General features: G+C 38.3%; 2 protein-coding genes and 1 long non-coding RNA gene across 10 annotated transcripts in view; 2 read left to right on the top strand and 1 right to left on the bottom strand.

Annotated features, from left to right (window-relative positions):
• The first annotated feature begins 1,045 nt into the window (after positions 1–1,045).
• LOC111466645 (transcription factor TGA2.2-like) lies at positions 1,046–10,215 on the top strand. 8 transcript variants are annotated; one of them, XM_023111383.1, is made up of 11 exons: positions 1,046–1,480; positions 1,838–2,085; positions 3,698–3,757; positions 4,432–4,525; positions 4,708–4,782; positions 4,865–4,924; positions 7,781–7,858; positions 7,949–8,000; positions 8,290–8,561; positions 9,020–9,268; positions 9,887–10,215. In XM_023111383.1, the coding sequence occupies exons 4-11, from the start codon at positions 4,460–4,462 to the stop codon at positions 10,031–10,033; spliced, it is 999 nt and encodes a 332-aa protein (XP_022967151.1). In that variant the 5' UTR covers positions 1,046–1,480; positions 1,838–2,085; positions 3,698–3,757; positions 4,432–4,459; the 3' UTR covers positions 10,034–10,215. The 8 variants fall into 8 exon arrangements, with proteins under 8 accessions (XP_022967151.1, XP_022967148.1, XP_022967153.1 ...); XM_023111380.1 differs by having other exon boundaries at positions 1,046–1,404; XM_023111385.1 differs by having other exon boundaries at positions 1,046–1,387.
• A 224-nt stretch (positions 10,216–10,439) lies between these two features.
• The window catches only part of LOC111466646 (peptidyl-prolyl cis-trans isomerase CYP22), a 5,553-nt gene continuing 1,417 nt past the window's right edge, over positions 10,440–14,575 (bottom strand). Inside the window, exons 3-7 of the mRNA XM_023111387.1 lie at positions 14,134–14,221; positions 13,477–13,569; positions 12,656–12,688; positions 11,876–11,932; positions 10,440–10,769 (exon numbers count right to left, since the gene is read on the bottom strand). Of these exons, the coding sequence (XP_022967155.1) occupies positions 10,659–10,769; positions 11,876–11,932; positions 12,656–12,688; positions 13,477–13,569; positions 14,134–14,221 (382 nt within the window). The 3' untranslated portion in view covers positions 10,440–10,658. The remainder of the gene's footprint in view (positions 10,770–11,875; positions 11,933–12,655; positions 12,689–13,476; positions 13,570–14,133; positions 14,222–14,575) is intronic.
• Positions 12,183–14,575, top strand: part of LOC111466647 — an 11,945-nt gene continuing 9,552 nt past the window's right edge. Inside the window, exon 1 of the long non-coding RNA XR_002714414.1 lies at positions 12,183–12,212. This is a non-coding gene — a long non-coding RNA (uncharacterized LOC111466647). The remainder of the gene's footprint in view (positions 12,213–14,575) is intronic.

Consider the following 14,575-nt stretch of genomic DNA (forward strand, 5'->3'; position numbering starts at 1 on the left):
AAATTAATATATTTCATTAAGAAAGAAACCTAATTTCTAAAAATTTAAATTTTAACGTGACAACATAATTTTTAATAATTAAAAAAATCTTAACATAATTTTTAGTTTAAATTTTATAATAAGAGTTTCCAAACTAATTGATTTATATTTATTTTTAATATGGCAAGAAGTAGAAATGTATATGGGCAAAAATGGAGATGAAAAATATAATTTGTGAGATCTCACATCGGTTGAGGAAGAGAACGAAACATTATTTATTAGAGGTGTGGAAACTTCTCCTTAGTAGACGTTTTAAAAATCTTGAGGGGAAGCTTGAAAGAGAAATCAAAGAGAACAATATATGCTAGTGGTGAGCTTGAAGTGTTACAAATGATATTAAAGCCATACACGAGGCGATGTGCCAGGAAGGAGGTTGATCTCCAAAAGGGGTGGATTGAGGGTTTCACATCGATTGGAGAAGGGAATGAGTGCCAGCAATGACGTTGGGTTCCGAAAGGGGTGGATTATGACATCCCCATTAGTTGGGGAGGAGAAAAAATTCAGTTTTTGCAAGGGTGTGGAATCCTACCTTAGTAGATGCGTTTTAAAATCCTTTAAAGAAAGACACAAAAGAACCATATGAGCGGTAACATAATTTCATCTCTCACCCTGTTTATCTAACTAAGAAAAACATTCCATCTCCTTATTCCCTACTTACCTCTGCGGGTCCCGACCCATAGATAGAATAGATCTCTTTTACTTGAGCATCACAAGTTTTTACTTTAACGGTCTCTACTTACCTTTAAAGCCCATAGTTTCAACAAATCCACCAATCATTACTCAACTCTATTGCCATATTCAAAAAATTACCCACAAAAACAGAATTTGGGAGTTTTCAAAAGTTGCCACAAGATCAGTCAAACAAACTGTAAAGCGATTGACAATGGTGTATGCATTTTCAAATTCAAATTCAATCCCAATCCCTAAATTTAGATCACTAACAAAGAATTGTCCCCAAACTCATCCATGTCAAACCCACCGACCTAAGAAGCTAAAGGCAAGTAACAATTGGCCAATGGAAAGTTGAAGATTTCCACGCAAAAACAACGCCCAAACGTCCCTCTCTACCATCATCTTTCGCACACTCTAAACCAGTAATACACGAGCGCCACCTCACAGCCCCCACCATCTTCGTCATCAAACCTTCCACTGGGTTTACTTTCCTTCATCTCAGACTTTTAACACAACCCCAACCGATTATCTACTGCAATTCTTCCTGATTTTTGCTCTAATTCATGATCGGAGGAAGGGGGGCCTTCTAATTTCTCCAATTCCTCCATTTTCGCCATCTGGGTCGTGCTCGTTTGAGGTCAAATACATGCAGCCAAGTCCTGATATGCCTTTTTGGGTGATTTTGACATCTGGGTATTGTTGATTTGTACGGTGTTTTGTGGGGGTTTTATGGTTTTGACTCTTGTAGGGAGTTTTCTGCATCATTTGGGTAAATTTGATTTCTGGGTTGATGGTAAATCAAGTATATACTCTGTTTATCAGTTTGATTGATTCTTCAGTTGATTAGGATATTTACTGAATTTGACCTCTTTGGTTTATAAGTTCCATGACCCAAAAGGTTGTGGCTGATATCCCGATGATCCTGTAGCTAGGTGGTTTTTACTTATTCCTTGATATCCTGTTGGCGTCCTGTTCATGGCTGATACTTGATTCTATCTTCTCTTCAAGGCTTCTTGTATCTTGTCCTGGCCTCATCGGTTTCTATGCATATTTCTGAATCTCCTGCGAGTATTAGCTAGGCTTTTGGGTTCTTTTGATTTTGGTGTCTTGGGTGTGACTGTTGTAGGGGGAATAAACCAGGCGAATTGTGAAAGAAATGAGAAGAAAGTGGCGAGTGGGATGCCGGGTGGGAGGCTCTCGGTTTTTGAGCATGTTGGGAGATTAGGTGGCAGTTTCAAGACTCGAAAGCTTGACAAACAAGCAAATCAAGCCCTAACTGTTTCTTTGAGTAAAAGGCTTTTCCCTTACTAGTCAAGTGGTAAGGTAGAGCGTATTCAACTCAGCTGGTTAGAGCAAAGGACTGAAAATCCTTGGGTAAGTGGTTCGAATCTGCTTCAGAGGTATCCATTTGTTACCAACTGTAAGTTCCTCCCTTTATATTTGCTCATTGTTGCATCAAGGCATGTTAAGTTGTATCTCTTAGGCTACTTGTAATGTTGTTTCTGTAATACTAAGGACACGAAAAATCGATTTCTGAGGTGGTTTGCTTGCTGATTTGCTGCATTCAAATATAATGATAGTTGCTAAGTTCATTTGGAACATGGATCAAGCTTTTAGATGTAATGATGAGTTATCATTGCTTTGGAGCTGGGGAGTTCATATGGTTCTTTTGTTTATCACTAGCCAAGAGCTTCTTCCTTCGCCATCATTGGTCATTGCTTCTTCTTTCAGCTTAGTTGTTGATTTTTCCCAACTGTGTCTTTAACGCCTATAGCTCTTTCTTGTATCTAATGGTTCTTCACCTTTAAATCGTTGGAAGTTAACCACAATCTAATTTTCGTTTTTCTTAGTCTCCATTTGTAATGGCCCAAGCCCACTGGGCTTGCCCTTCTGGGGTTGCCCCTCAACGTTTTTAAAACGCGTCTGCTAGGGAGAGATTTCCACACTCTTATAAACAATGTTTTGTTCTCCTCCTCAACCGATGTGGGATCTCACAATTCACCCCCTTTGGGGCCTAGCATCCTTGCTGGCACTCGTTCCCTTTTTCAATTAATGTGGGACTCCATAATCCACTCCCCTTCGGGGCTCAGTGCCATTGCTGGCGCACCGTCTTGTGTCTACCCCCTTTGGGGCTTAGCCTCCTCGTTGGTGTATCGCTCGGTGTTTGGCTCTAATACCATTTGTAACGGCCCAAACCCACCGCTAGCAGATATTGTTCTATTTGGGCTTGCCCTTCAGGTTTTTAAAACGCGTTTGCTAGAGAGATGTTTCCACACCCTTATAAAGTATGCTTCGTTCTCCTCCCCAACCGATGTGAAATCCCACATCCACTCCCCTTCAGGGCTCAGCGTCCTCGCCCACACTTGTTCCCTTCTTCAAGTGATGTGAGACCCCCCAATCCACCCCCTTAGGGGCCCAGCATCCTTGTTGGCACACCATCTCGTGTCCACCCTCCTTTGGGGCTTAGCCTCCTCGCTGGCACATCGCCTGTTGTCTGGCTATGCTACCATTTGTAACGACCCAAGTCCACTGTTAATGGATATTGTCCTTTTTAGGCTTGCCCTCAAGGTTTTTAAAATGCGTTTGCTAGGGAGATGTTTCCACACCCTTATAAAGAATGCTTTGTTCTCCTCCCCATCCGATGTGGGATCTCACAATATTGCTATCTAAGGCTGAATTGCATTTCCTACCCATCTCTAACAACAACTAATTAGTATTACTGTTTTTTAGCTTCTTCTTGGTGTATTAGATATAATCTCTTCCATAACTACTATCTTCCCCTGATACAGACCAAATAGTGTTTTTCTTACAACTCCTTTGGTCATTTTGACCTTATATATTTCGTTTATTTCAAACAGATTGTATCTTTTCTGAGGAAAAAAAGGTTATTTATAGCCTTAGTTTATGTTTGCTAAGAGAAAAACACACTCTTACTTGTGTATACTGCCCTCTTTTTGGGTAGTAATATGTTGAACTCTTGATGCAGAAACTGTCTTAAGAGGCCAAACATTTGCTTGTAACCTTCTGTATTGGAACCTTTAATAAGGTGAGCTCTATTTGATTGCTGGTTTTGTATTCATCTCACAAGTTTCACTCACAGTTTGCCTCCCCAGAACAGAACTTGGAAGTTCATTTGATTGCAATTCAATTGTCTTAGTCTCTCCCACACACACACACTGTGGAGCTTCAACTAGAAGTTCAGTTATGGTCATGTATAAGCTTTCACTTGTTATTGTCATTACGTTGAAAGATCAATTGGTAACTTTAGTGGAACGGTCTAAGTTCACCGCTAGCAGATATTGTCCTCTTTGGGCTTTCCCTTTCGAGCTTCCCTTCAAGGTTTTTAAAATACGTTTGCTAGGGAGAGGTTTCCACACTCTTATAAAGAAACGTTTTGTTCTCCTCCCCAACCGATGTAGGATCTCACAATCTAATGCCAACGAGGACGCTGGGCCTTGGAAGGGGGTGGATTGTGAGATCCCACATCTGTTTGGAGAGGAGAACTAAACGTTCTTTGTAAGAGTGTGAAAACATCTCCCTAGCATACGTGTTTTAAAAACCTTGAGGGGAATCCCGAAATGGAAAGCCCAGAGAGGACAATATCTGTTAACGGTGGGCTTGGGTCGTTTTATTTAGAATCCAGTACTATGTAGTCCTTTTCAGTCATTCTGCCACAGCATTTCCCATGCAGTGATGCCGTTGGTTTTCATATCATTGCAGTATTACAGAGAACCTCGAAGTATATGCCATGGCTGATGGCAGTCCAGGGACCGACATCTCTACAGACGTCGACACAGATGACAAAAACCAGAGGGTAATGTCTTTCCTATTCTAACAATGAGCTATCTTGTACTTCTTCATTTACATAATTCATATGTAGAGTATATGACTTCGTTTAGGCTGTAATGGTGATTTGGTTGATTTTTCTATGCTCTGCTGATGTATTTCTGCACTATATATATATATATACACACACACACATACATACATTTACAGCTTGATATGGTTCTGCTTAATGCTGCTGCGGCTTCTGATTCAAGTGATAGAACAAAAGATAAGTCTGATCAGAAGGTTGTGCTCCTATATTAGTTATGTAATTGATATCAGAGATTCATATTCTTGGCTGTGACAAAAATGGCTTATTATCTTTCAGACTCTACGTAGGCTTGCACAGAATCGTGAAGCTGCCCGAAAAAGTCGACTGCGGAAAAAGGTATGGCTCTGTATTTGTCCTTCTATTTCTATTACAATCATGGTGTCGTTTCCATTGCTATTATTTTGTTAAGTAATTGAAGTATTAGAATTTGAATGTAGAAAGGCAACTTATTGAAAAACGTTAGTTCTCACGGGTATGTACTTGTAATTGTATCGGATAGATTCTTGAACTTTCACAAATGAATCAATTTAGACCATCCATTTCAAATGTAGGGACGACCTTTAATTAGAAGGTTTGAGTTTTTTTCGAAGCCTTCATGTGAAGAATTGGAGACTGAATGATTTTTAAACGAAGAGTCTCAATTGATTCATGTATGAATGTTCGAGAGTTTAATTATATAATTATAAGTTTGCACGTGTGTGAACTAATGTTTTTCATTCATGATCTAATAAGGGATGTAAATTGATATTTTTATAAAAGTAAAGGGTTTAAATTGATATAATTATTAGCTCAAGGTTTTAATTGCTACAACCTCGAGTCATTGTGGCTCATGGAAAGGCCCTAGGGTAATGCTCACAAGTCTGGAGAGCCCCTTTTTTCTCTAAACGGTGGCCGTACTCTATATATATCTACCTATTGAGCTCTAATTAGCGGATTCTCCCTAATGGTGCCGGGTGTCACAATCGCACTCTTGCGACAGTGGGACAGCGATTGTACAACACTTGTTCTAACCTAGCAAACAAGTCAGCCGTGAGAAATTCGGACTTCCCGGACAATATCGGTGTATGCTCAAGCCTCAAGTCATGTTTGTGAGAAAATACATTTAAGCGAGGAAATACATTTGAAAACAAAAGAATTGAAGAAAGCAACGTTATATGGTTATAAGCAAAGAAAGAACACCATAGCTTAAATAGCATATAACTTAGTGTAGGAGGAATAGACAACTAGTCGTATCCCCTATAGTACATTTTGGGGTATTTTAGCCATGAAGGGTGTAGACATGATTCTGGTGAACGGTAATAGTAAAGACCTATTTAAGATCAAAGCATGTAAAAGGAGTTTGAAATTGACGTGCGGCCATGGACAACAGGTCCTGGACAAGCATGACCAGGACATCTGACATGTGACCATAGATAACCGGCCTTGGACAAGCATGACCGTGACACCGGGCAACATCTACTTGTTCCTAAGATCAGTAAACTACTTGTCACTATTCCTTTCTAGGTTGGAACAACAAACTACCTGCTCATGTACCCTCATCGGGTTAGAACAGTAGAACTACATGTCTTAGGAACAATAACTACCTGTTACTTTGCTTTTTTAAGCTAGAACAGTAAAACTACTTGACATTACACCACTCAGAGGTTGAAACAGTAAATAGGTCATGGCTCTCCCCATTAGGCACCACCGATGGTACTTTAGTAGTATACCCTCTAACTCCTGAAATCCTCTATGGGTGAGAACTAAGCTATGTGTAATAAGTAGACCCTTACCTTTGTCAGTTAGTTCACGAATAGTGGTTGCACCCTATTCGTCCCTACAAGGTACCTGGTTAACCCAATGAAGCTATGAAATTCATGACTAGTTACTAGGATCAAAATATGCAAAACATTAACTCATAGTCTATGGAAATCATAACTAGCACTCTATGGCACATAGCGGTAGTCCAACCCATAACTGGGCATAACGGGCTATCCAAATCCTAAATCATGCATAATAAACATGTAAAGGCATACAACATGCTCGTCATGCTCATTAAGTGTTAATGATCCAACCTCAACATACTGAAATGCATAGAAGCCTAATGATCTTTCAGACTTCACAATCATGCATACCGTAAACATAGAAGCCTAATGTTATATGCCTAATGATCTATCAGAGTTCACAACCTCAGCATACTGGAAAGTACAAAATACCGAAATCTTCTCTCGGAATCAATAGGACATGAACTTCTGACATCAGAATGGGCTAACTCAAAAGAAGCTCTAGCTCGTTTATTGGTCCTAGGATACATACTCAAAACAATGAAACTTTGCAAACTAGCTAGACTCACAATCTAAAGAAGACAAATTATTAAACTAAGGATGAAAACTCTTTAACACTAAAATAGATGGAGGACCCAAACAACAATGTTCTTCAAAGGGAGAGGACACTCGAGAGCATGTATAGACATGTGTGGTTCATAGATGTAGAGACCTCGAGATTCGTGCCCTCTTCCAATAGTCCTCTTTATCGTACGATCTTGTATGTGCAATAATCAAGAAAGAATGAGATGCAGCCATTATTCAACCATTTCGTGTAATCACGTTTCATATGTCTAGGCTTATGATAATACATTTCCCGAATTTGATGTATGGTGATATGAACCAAGGCATCTCAATCATACAATATGAACTTAAAAACAGTCGTGAAGGATGTTGTTTAAATTACCACAAAATAAAGTCAAGTTCTATTAAAGTTGAACTCAAGTTGCAATCATTTTCACATTAAGAAGAATCAAGTCTCATTTATGCAACATGGCTTTAAGCTGCTTCACTTGTTCTTAGATGGTTACAAATTTACGATGGATGATTAAAATTTAGATTTATGGTGTTTCATTCATGTTTTTTAAGTTTTAAGACTTTTTATTTATTTTTAGGTTACATTTATATAATAGCTAATTATGGTCATAAAGTATGAAGGTTACACAGGGTTTCATTTTGAGGCTATATAAAGCCATGTATGTTATCTTTGTCTGGATGTTTCTTTATTTTATTTATCTCTAGACCTTGTGACACTTCATTATTTGCCTCCATGCTTAGCGTTTCTTCCCTAGCATGTCAAACTAATATCAGTAATTAAGATTACTTGGTTAGTTTAAAACAACAAATGTAATGATTGTGTCGCTAAATCCAACTTTTTTCCCGAACGTAGGCATATGTTCAACAGCTCGAGAGTAGTCGTTTAAAGTTGACCCAACTCGAGCAGGAGCTTCAGCGAGCACGGCAGCAGGTTGCCTGCACTTCCTTCTCATGATTTTTTTTCTAACCTCCTAAGTTTGAATCTCTTTAGAATGCCTATAAATTGTGTCCCTCTGTTTAGGGAATCTTCATATCAAGCTCTGGAGATCAGGCTCATTCAATGGCTGGAAATGGTACTTTAACTATCTCGAATCACAATACTTACTTTCACGAGACGACCTGAAATTTGTGATTCGATTATGTTTGTCTGTGAGAAACATTGTAATCTGACATGATCATTAGCCCGACACTGTTTCGCCTTCCGTTGTTGGGAGCTCAATAAGCTCTGTTTATTTCAGTCGTCATTCGAAACTGTGTGCTCAAATTATATAAACTTAACCAACTTTGTGATAGTAAATGTATTTTCTTTTAGCTATCTTTTCAGTTTGAAGTTGCATAGCATCAGCTACTTCACATTTGCAGGAGCCATGGCATTTGATGTGGAATACGCCCGTTGGTTGGAAGACCAAAACAAGCAGATCAATGAACTGAGAGCAGCCGTAAACTCTCATGCAAGCGATACCGAACTTCGAATGGTTGTCGATGGCATCTTGCTTCACTACGACGAGTTTTTTCAGTTAAAAGGCGTCGCTGCAAAGGCTGATGTTTTTCACTTATTGTCTGGCATGTGGAAAACTCCAGCTGAAAGATGTTTTTTGTGGCTTGGTGGTTTCCGTTCATCAGAGCTCCTAAAGGTCTGCTCATTTTGATGCTCTCACAATCTTTATAGAACAACAAATATGTAGACTAAGGATATGATATAAATTTTTGGAAGGCCGGACGTTATGGCCAATTAAGCAAACAACGAGCAATTCGTCTGGGTAGATGTGTGGGATAGAGGGCTCGTGGTACTAGCTTCCCTTGCCCTTGCTCCTCCACTTTGGGAACCACGAGCAATTCGTCTGAATAGATGTGTGGGATTGAGGACTCGTGGTACTAGCTGCCCTTGCCTTTCCTCCTCCGCTTTGGAACCATGAGCAATTCGTCTGAATGGATGTGTAGATGTGTGGGACAGAGGGCTCGTGGGACTAGCTGCCCTTGCCCTTTGTCCTCCGCTTTGGGAACGTTTTTTAGTTTCTTAGCATTATCGATGTAAACTGATGTTTTAATGTAAAGCTGCGAGTTTGACTAAAAATGATTGGTTTTGTTGCAGCTTCTTGTAAATCAATTAGAGCCGCTCACAGAACAGCAATTGTTGGGCATATCAAACTTGCAGCAGTCTTCACAACAAACTGAAGATGCATTGTCACAAGGCATGGAAGCGTTGCAGCAATCATTGGCTGAGACATTGTCCAGTGGATCTCTTGGCTCTTCGAATGCGTCTGGCAATGTGGCTAACTACATGGGCCAAATGGCCACGGCCATGGGGAAACTTGGGACTCTTGAGGGGTTTATTCACCAGGTATGCTTAACATTCTTTTGAACTTATCCCACCGAAATGCATTCTGTCTGTCAGATCCTATATTGGTTGGGGAGGAAAACGAAGCATTTTTTTTATAAGAGTGTAAAAATCTCTCCCTAACAGACGCGTTTTAAAAACCTTGGGAGGAAGCTCAAAATGAAAAGTCCAAAGAAGACAATATCGGTCAGCGGTGGGCTTGAACCATTACAAATGGTATCTGAGCCAGACACTAGGCAATGTGCTAGCGAGGAGATTGAGCCCTAAAAGGGGGTGGACACGAGGTGGTGTGCTAGCATGGACGCTGGGCCTCAAAGGAGGGTGGATTGGGGGGTCTCACATCGATTGGAGAAGAGAACGAGTGTCAGTGAGGACGCTAAGCCTCGAAGGGGGGAAGGAGATTTTGAGATCCCACGTCGATTGGAAATGAGAACGAAGCATTCTTTATAAGGGTGTGGAAACTTTTCCCTAGCAGGCGTATTTTAAAAACCTTGAGGGAAAGCCCGAAAGGGAAAGCCTAAAGAAGACAATATCTGCTAGCAGTGGGCCTGGGGCATGAGCTGTTACATTTATCTTCCCTAGATACTTTTTCTAACCAGGGTCTTTGCATAATGATATCAGGCTGACAATCTACGACAACAGACACTGCAACAAATGCACCGGATATTGACAACTCGTCAATCAGCTCGTGCTCTTCTTGCAATCCATGATTACTTCTCTAGACTACGAGCTCTTAGTTCCCTGTGGCTTGCTCGTCCAAAAGAGTGAATGACTTTTTGATGTCTCAAGTATATCGACAAAAGCCATTAGATAAACAATTCCATAGTTTCCATTTTTCATTTGTGTGCCTGATTACACTTGTGACAATCTAAAGATGCTACTTGCAACAATCTGTATGTATCATTGTATCTGTATGTTATTTAATGCAAGTCTCTTTTTTTGATAGAAAACAATTCTATTCCTCCAAAAGAATGTATAAAAAATAGGATGGTTAGAGATCATGGGAGGAAGGTGGAATTAGAGAAAAAGTTTTGAAAACTGTTAAAAAAATGTTGCAAGTTAACAAGCAAATAGAGACGACAACAATACTCATAGCATATAACTCAAGTAGGAAGGAGCGTATGCCTACATAATACAAAGAAAATAAACAACTATGCTAAAGAAAAGACATAACGAAAGCTCGGTAAAAAAGGGGTTAAAACTGACATGCACCCATAAGCAACGCGTCCTAGATGCTATCAAGGACCTAAGGTAGATTGTATCGAAAAGATTCATATCCTTAAATATCATGGTCTGCTTTCCATTACAGCAGAAACTGGCAGGGAAGTTAAAACTCTAACAATTAGAGAAGCATATATTTTGGGCAATAGAGTAGAAGTCCGTAACTCAAGTTTTACATTTCACCACATTCAGCGATAACGCAGGCCAGTTTTGGTCGGTTGTTAGGGCCAGTAGCTACATTTTCAATCTTCCTGACAACCAAAAGGCCGTCACCCAGCACCCTCTGCAAAAAAATAAAAAAAAACGATGATAAGACTACCACCCTAGGAGCAGAAAATAAAAAACGACAAAATTCGAGAATTCCTGCCTAGACTACAAAATGAAGCTAGGAAAGTAGTCATCTCTGTCTTATAAACAGCTCTAATAAGTAACATAACATAATCGACTAAATAGATCAAAGAATATGTAGGGACGAGAACAACTACGAAGACAAGGAACACAAGCATATCACGTTGAACACAACTTTTTGTGGAAAATACTCCCACTTTTTAATAACACCAATCGAGAAAAGATTACAAGACATTTGTTACTGCTGCACTCTGTGCTTTGTATTTTTTGGGAGGAAGACCTAAGTGGAGTGGAGGGGTATTTATAGTATAGGCTACGCAATCTATTCTTCAAATATCTAAATTTTTCTCCTAAAATATTTAGGTATTTTTAATCTTAAAATACCTAAATCATTTTTCTAAAATAAAAATGCAATGGGCTCATGATGATATTTTAAACATAAACATGGAAGCAAGCAAAATATACGCATGCACATTTTGAATTATCATTAGTCAACTGATCAATTAAAACCAGGCAAGCGTTCACATTGAGTTTCTTCGGGCCATTTTTAATCTAGCACTCGGAATTTACACTTGTGATGGTATAGAAACGTTACAAGTTAAATTCCCAAGGAATCATTAGATTTACAGGTTCCCACGAAAGGGATCAACGGAATTTTGGTGCAACAGAAGCCTCAATTGAGATTCCTCCAAGCATAAGTTAACATACTATCAATAAATGGTAGTGAAACGTGATCATAGGAAAATTCCCGTAGTAGCCTTTCTCGCAGACACGTACGTTAATTGCAGAGGTATTTTAGCAGTGGATGATTATGGTAGTGCTAGAAACTTTTCATTCTGGGGGGTTGGGAACATATCTCGAGGTATGTTTAATTCAAAAATCACAAGAATGAGATGTTTCCCTCTAATGAATCATTCCAAGGGATTGACCCAGGAAAGATTTAAGTTATGAGTCTCATCAACCAGATAATATACGTTTTCAAATATCATAAATGTTACCACTAAAATATGCAATAAAAAGGCTGAAGAACAAGAAGCATACCCCAAACACCACGTGCTTGTTGTCAAGCCAATCACATTTGGCACAAGTAAGGAAGAACTGCAGCAAAACGTGATTACTATAAGAACAAAATAATTTACCATTCCAAAATGATGTAAAAGCAGCTTTAACAAAGATGCCCACCGGCATGAATCACATAGACTGTCCTTCATACTATGCCATAAAATATCAAAGATAGTTATTCACCATCTGTGACTGTTTAAATACAAATAATTGTTCCAACTTCTAAACCTATATGTTATCAGAATGGCCAGAAAGCATGTGTGGATGTTATCTGGTACTGATATAAAATTGGAAATTAGAAAGAATTAGGAAATATGTGGAAGGCTAGAGGTTCAATTCATCTCTCATCTAAATAACTCTGAACACATTCACAAACGTACAAAAGCATGAAATGAGAAGTCCATCAAAGGTGGATTACAAGAAAGAAAACCAATAGTTTAGTACAGTTGAAAGACTACCATCCTTGAAAGGTTTTAAATTCCTTTTTTTATGAGATAAAAATTTTAAGTTCTTTGGAAAATAGAACTTATTCCGGAAGAAAGGGATTAGATTTCCATGCCAACCCAGGGCCAAGTGTTTCTAGGAACACCATCCAATTAATATTAATAAGATTAAAAATAGTGGAATTGTACGTATAGGTCCTCATGAAGGGCATTGCAATTAGATGCTAAAATGGTATCCCGGAATAGAAAGATTAAATAACTCGAAGGGGTGTGTGCGTGTGTGTGTGTGAGAGAGAGAGCAACGTTATTGGAGTACCTGACATCCATTTGTCCCAGGCCCACTATTTGCCTGAAGAAGAAGCAGACATCATGGTAAGTAAGAATTATACAATGACAACACTACATAAAAAATAGTGAATAATGGCCTTCTAAACATAATACTCAATAACATAAGCAAATCTGTACTTGCATATCAATTAAACATGGTGGATAATTAATCTAATAGCATCAGAGATTTTTCCACCAGTACAGTAGACTTTATTACCAAAGAAAGAACTCAATCTAAAGAAACACAGAGTTAAGTCAATAAACAAGTACAAAAACGGATGAAGAATAAACCTTCCACCTCGCCAACAATTCTCCATCTACAGACTTAATGTTAGGACTTTGGAGAGAATCTCCAAACATCCTGCCCTTAACATCAAAGCTATTAGGAATCAAATACCTTTAATATTATGATGGCAGAAGGTTTACATTTGCTGAAGATATTATCATCCGTGCATGAATTTATGAAATTCAAAATAATTTTACAGTGAATGGAGTTTTTTCTTTTCTTTTATTTAGTATTATTTTTTTTGGTAAGAAACCGAACTTTCATTGAAAAAAATGAAAATAAAAAGGCAAATAAAAGACAAGATCAATACCATAATACAAAAATACCTATTGACAGACAACCACAAGGAAACATGAAATCCAACAACCTACCAACCCAAATCTCTTCACCCGACTTCTCAATCTCCCTAAAAATCTCATTATGACTCACAAGCCAAATATTTACAGAGAAAAAAATTAAGCAACATCGGTACAATTACACAACATATATAAAGCATTGAATCTCAATTCAATAGAAAAGCATACCATTGACAATAAACCTGGTCCAGTGTGCTTAGCAACAAAATTTTCATCCTCAAACTTATGTCCATAAATGGAAACACATCCACTGCCATCACCCTGCAAAACAAAGAGATTGGAAAATTCTTATAGATGATGAGGTGAAAGTGAGTGAAGAAATACTCTACAAAGTGATGCAATCAGAGTAGAGGGAATTTTCTTTACTTCCATTAAAACAAAAAGAGACGACTAAGTTGATATGTTTAAACAACGACATAAAAAAAATAAAAATAAAAAAAAAAAACAGGAAGGAACCATGCTAACAATGAAAAGAAGTTTTCAACATAAATGAAATGACAGAAATGTAATCTCTGTCTGGGAATTATCCTTAATAATGAAAACTATAATGATCAATCATCATATACAGCAGAAGAGTTTAATTCAAAGTAAGATAAAGCAGTAGAAACATAGCTGTAAAATGGTAGATTTTGATCACTTTTCCTTGCAAGACAAGGAATCTAGAACTATGTTCCTATTCTCATTGTAGTTAACAGAAGGACGCGGAATACTAGATATAAAGATTTAGATGGTGCTTAGTGTTCTCATCAGCACATAATAATCAATACCTAATATACATATTAGTTAATACCTACATTGCCTAAACAGACCAACAGACTGGATTACCTTGACGAAGTCACCAGCTTGAATCATGAAATCCTTGATGACTCTATGGAATTGGCATCCCTTATAACCAACAGGCAATCCAGCTTTCCTGTCAATTGAGACCAAATGCTGAAATAAGTTCACCAAACATGAAACGAGCTTGCATTGGAGACTTCCACCCTTAAAAGTTGACCAAAAAATTTAATAATAAGTGAATATATTATAAGAGACGTTGAACTCGCAATAGTTCATGTGGAAACAAAAAAAAAAAGTGTAATTTTAATAGCTCTAGCGGGTAGACGATGGAGTTCAATGTAAAGCTAACCCCAAAGCCCCTTTCGACTCTCAACTCTAAACCTTGTATACGTAGAGGTTTCCCTAATATTTTAACTCATAAGTTTAACCAGTTGCAAATCTTTTTTTTTTTTTTTTTTTGGAAAAGAAATGGATCATAGCCTTCTTG

The sequence above is a fragment of the Cucurbita maxima genome, unplaced genomic scaffold (assembly GCF_002738345.1).
Source record: "Cucurbita maxima cultivar Rimu unplaced genomic scaffold, Cmax_1.0 Cma_Scf00031, whole genome shotgun sequence".
NCBI lineage: Eukaryota > Viridiplantae > Streptophyta > Magnoliopsida > Cucurbitales > Cucurbitaceae > Cucurbita > Cucurbita maxima.